At 43.0% G+C, this 1,697-nt stretch overlaps 1 protein-coding gene across 1 annotated transcript in view; it reads right to left on the bottom strand.

Annotated features, from left to right (window-relative positions):
- The window catches only part of SARC_13353 (hypothetical protein), a gene marked incomplete at both ends in the record, with an annotated part of 2,787 nt that extends 1,375 nt beyond the window's left edge, over positions 1-1,412 (bottom strand). Inside the window, 2 exons of the mRNA XM_014292518.1 lie at positions 119-237; positions 1,351-1,412. Coding sequence (XP_014147993.1) covers positions 119-237; positions 1,351-1,412 — 181 coding nt within the window. The remainder of the gene's footprint in view (positions 1-118; positions 238-1,350) is intronic.
- Between the last annotated feature and the right edge of the window lie 285 nt (positions 1,413-1,697).

The following is a 1,697-nucleotide window of genomic DNA, read 5'->3' as shown; positions in this document are numbered from 1 at the left end:
AGATATAGATATAGATATAGATATATATATATATACTGCTTTACATCGCTTGTATTTAAATGAAAGAGGGTTAGCTGTGATGTAGCCTTCATGTATGATACACAATAATAATACGTACCTGATGTGTTCCTCGATCTGATGTGTGGATATCATCTCCTTACAGTTGGGACATTGCTGCATGAGCACTGCTGCGGCACCTCCGCTCTGTGCCTTGGGATCGTACGGCTTCACTACAACCTGCCGGTAGTTGGATGGACAGGTTAAGTGCATGAGAATAAACACAACGACAAATGGGTCAATGTACACGATGGGAATGTATGAGAATAAACACAACGACAAATGGGTCAATGTACACGATGGGAATGTATGAGAATGCCCGCCCACCTGCGATATGTGGATGCACGAGACTGGGATATATGTGGATACGAGCACAATGCACCATGCGAGGAGAAGGCTTGGAGAAGGGATGTTGGTCATCGATACGCAGATGGCGAATGACGTTGGAGAAAAGCGTTGTCACGTGTGCGTTTACAGATCATACAGATCATGCGGCGATCATCGTTGCAAGGGTGGCGATGGGAAGCACGAGTGATCTCAGTTGTGTTCATAGAGCAAACGGCGTCGGTATAATCCGTTGAGTTTGTAGGTATTGAAAACAAGCTTAAGACTACGTACGTACGAGGAAAGCGTGGGATGTCGATGAGAAGTGCAGATTGTATTCGACAATTGGGTTAATGGCAATTGATGGTATTGATCTTTCCATGGTTTTGCCAGTGTGTAATACAGTGACGCATAGCAACATATACCAGCTACACACTGAAGGTATTCATAATAGAACCTAGTGAATTTGTACGAAAGTACGGTGAGAAGAATCTCCCGGTGTGTACTCTCATAAATGGGCAACTGTTGCAACGGTCTAGCACGTTGTGGGGTGTGTGCCTGAAGCACAAGGACCTCGAGAAACTTGGTACCAAGTAATGCGCTTCTGCACCGATACACAAAGTAACGATCGTCTCTGCCACATGTCAGTACATTCAGGACACGTGACAAAAGAACCACTTCTCCAGCCGAGAAAGTAATATCAGTCATCAGCCGCAGCAGTTTGGATACTCATCAATCGCAAAGGTGTCCGTAAGTACAGACTGTGTGCGGTAGACTGCGTGCGTATATGAACTGGGCGCGGGGGTGGGGAGGGTAGGTGGATAGGCGATTACGCATTGCACGTGTAGATAGTTGGCGTTACAATGGCACTGTGAGCCAAATATAACGATAAGCACTGCAGCGTAGTATATGGGTGCGATGAGGAATCACAGAAGATGTCTGTCGCTTGAAAGATACTCGAAAACATACCGTTTCAGGTTCTAGTGTTGGTGGCGCTTCGGCTTCTGGGGATGACATTTGCATATCTTCCTCTGCTTGTATAAAGAGTAGTAAGTATATAAGTAAGCGAGCATTTGTGTGTAGGCCAGACACCCGCACACACACACACACACATGCATATAGATGTGTGTGATGGTATATGTACGTTTGCAAGCTATATATATATAGATATATATATATATATATATATACATAAATATATTTATAAATACATATAAATACATACAAATATAAATATAAACAAAATGGATATGTATATATATATATATATAAATATGTGTGTGTGTGTGTGTGTGTGTGTGTGTGTGTGTGTGTGT

This window comes from Sphaeroforma arctica (genome assembly GCF_001186125.1).
Source record: "Sphaeroforma arctica JP610 unplaced genomic scaffold supercont1.3178, whole genome shotgun sequence".
Classification (NCBI taxonomy): domain Eukaryota; class Ichthyosporea; order Ichthyophonida; genus Sphaeroforma; species Sphaeroforma arctica.
The sequence above is the reverse complement of the archived record's forward strand: the minus strand, read 5'-3'. Positions and strand labels throughout refer to the sequence as shown.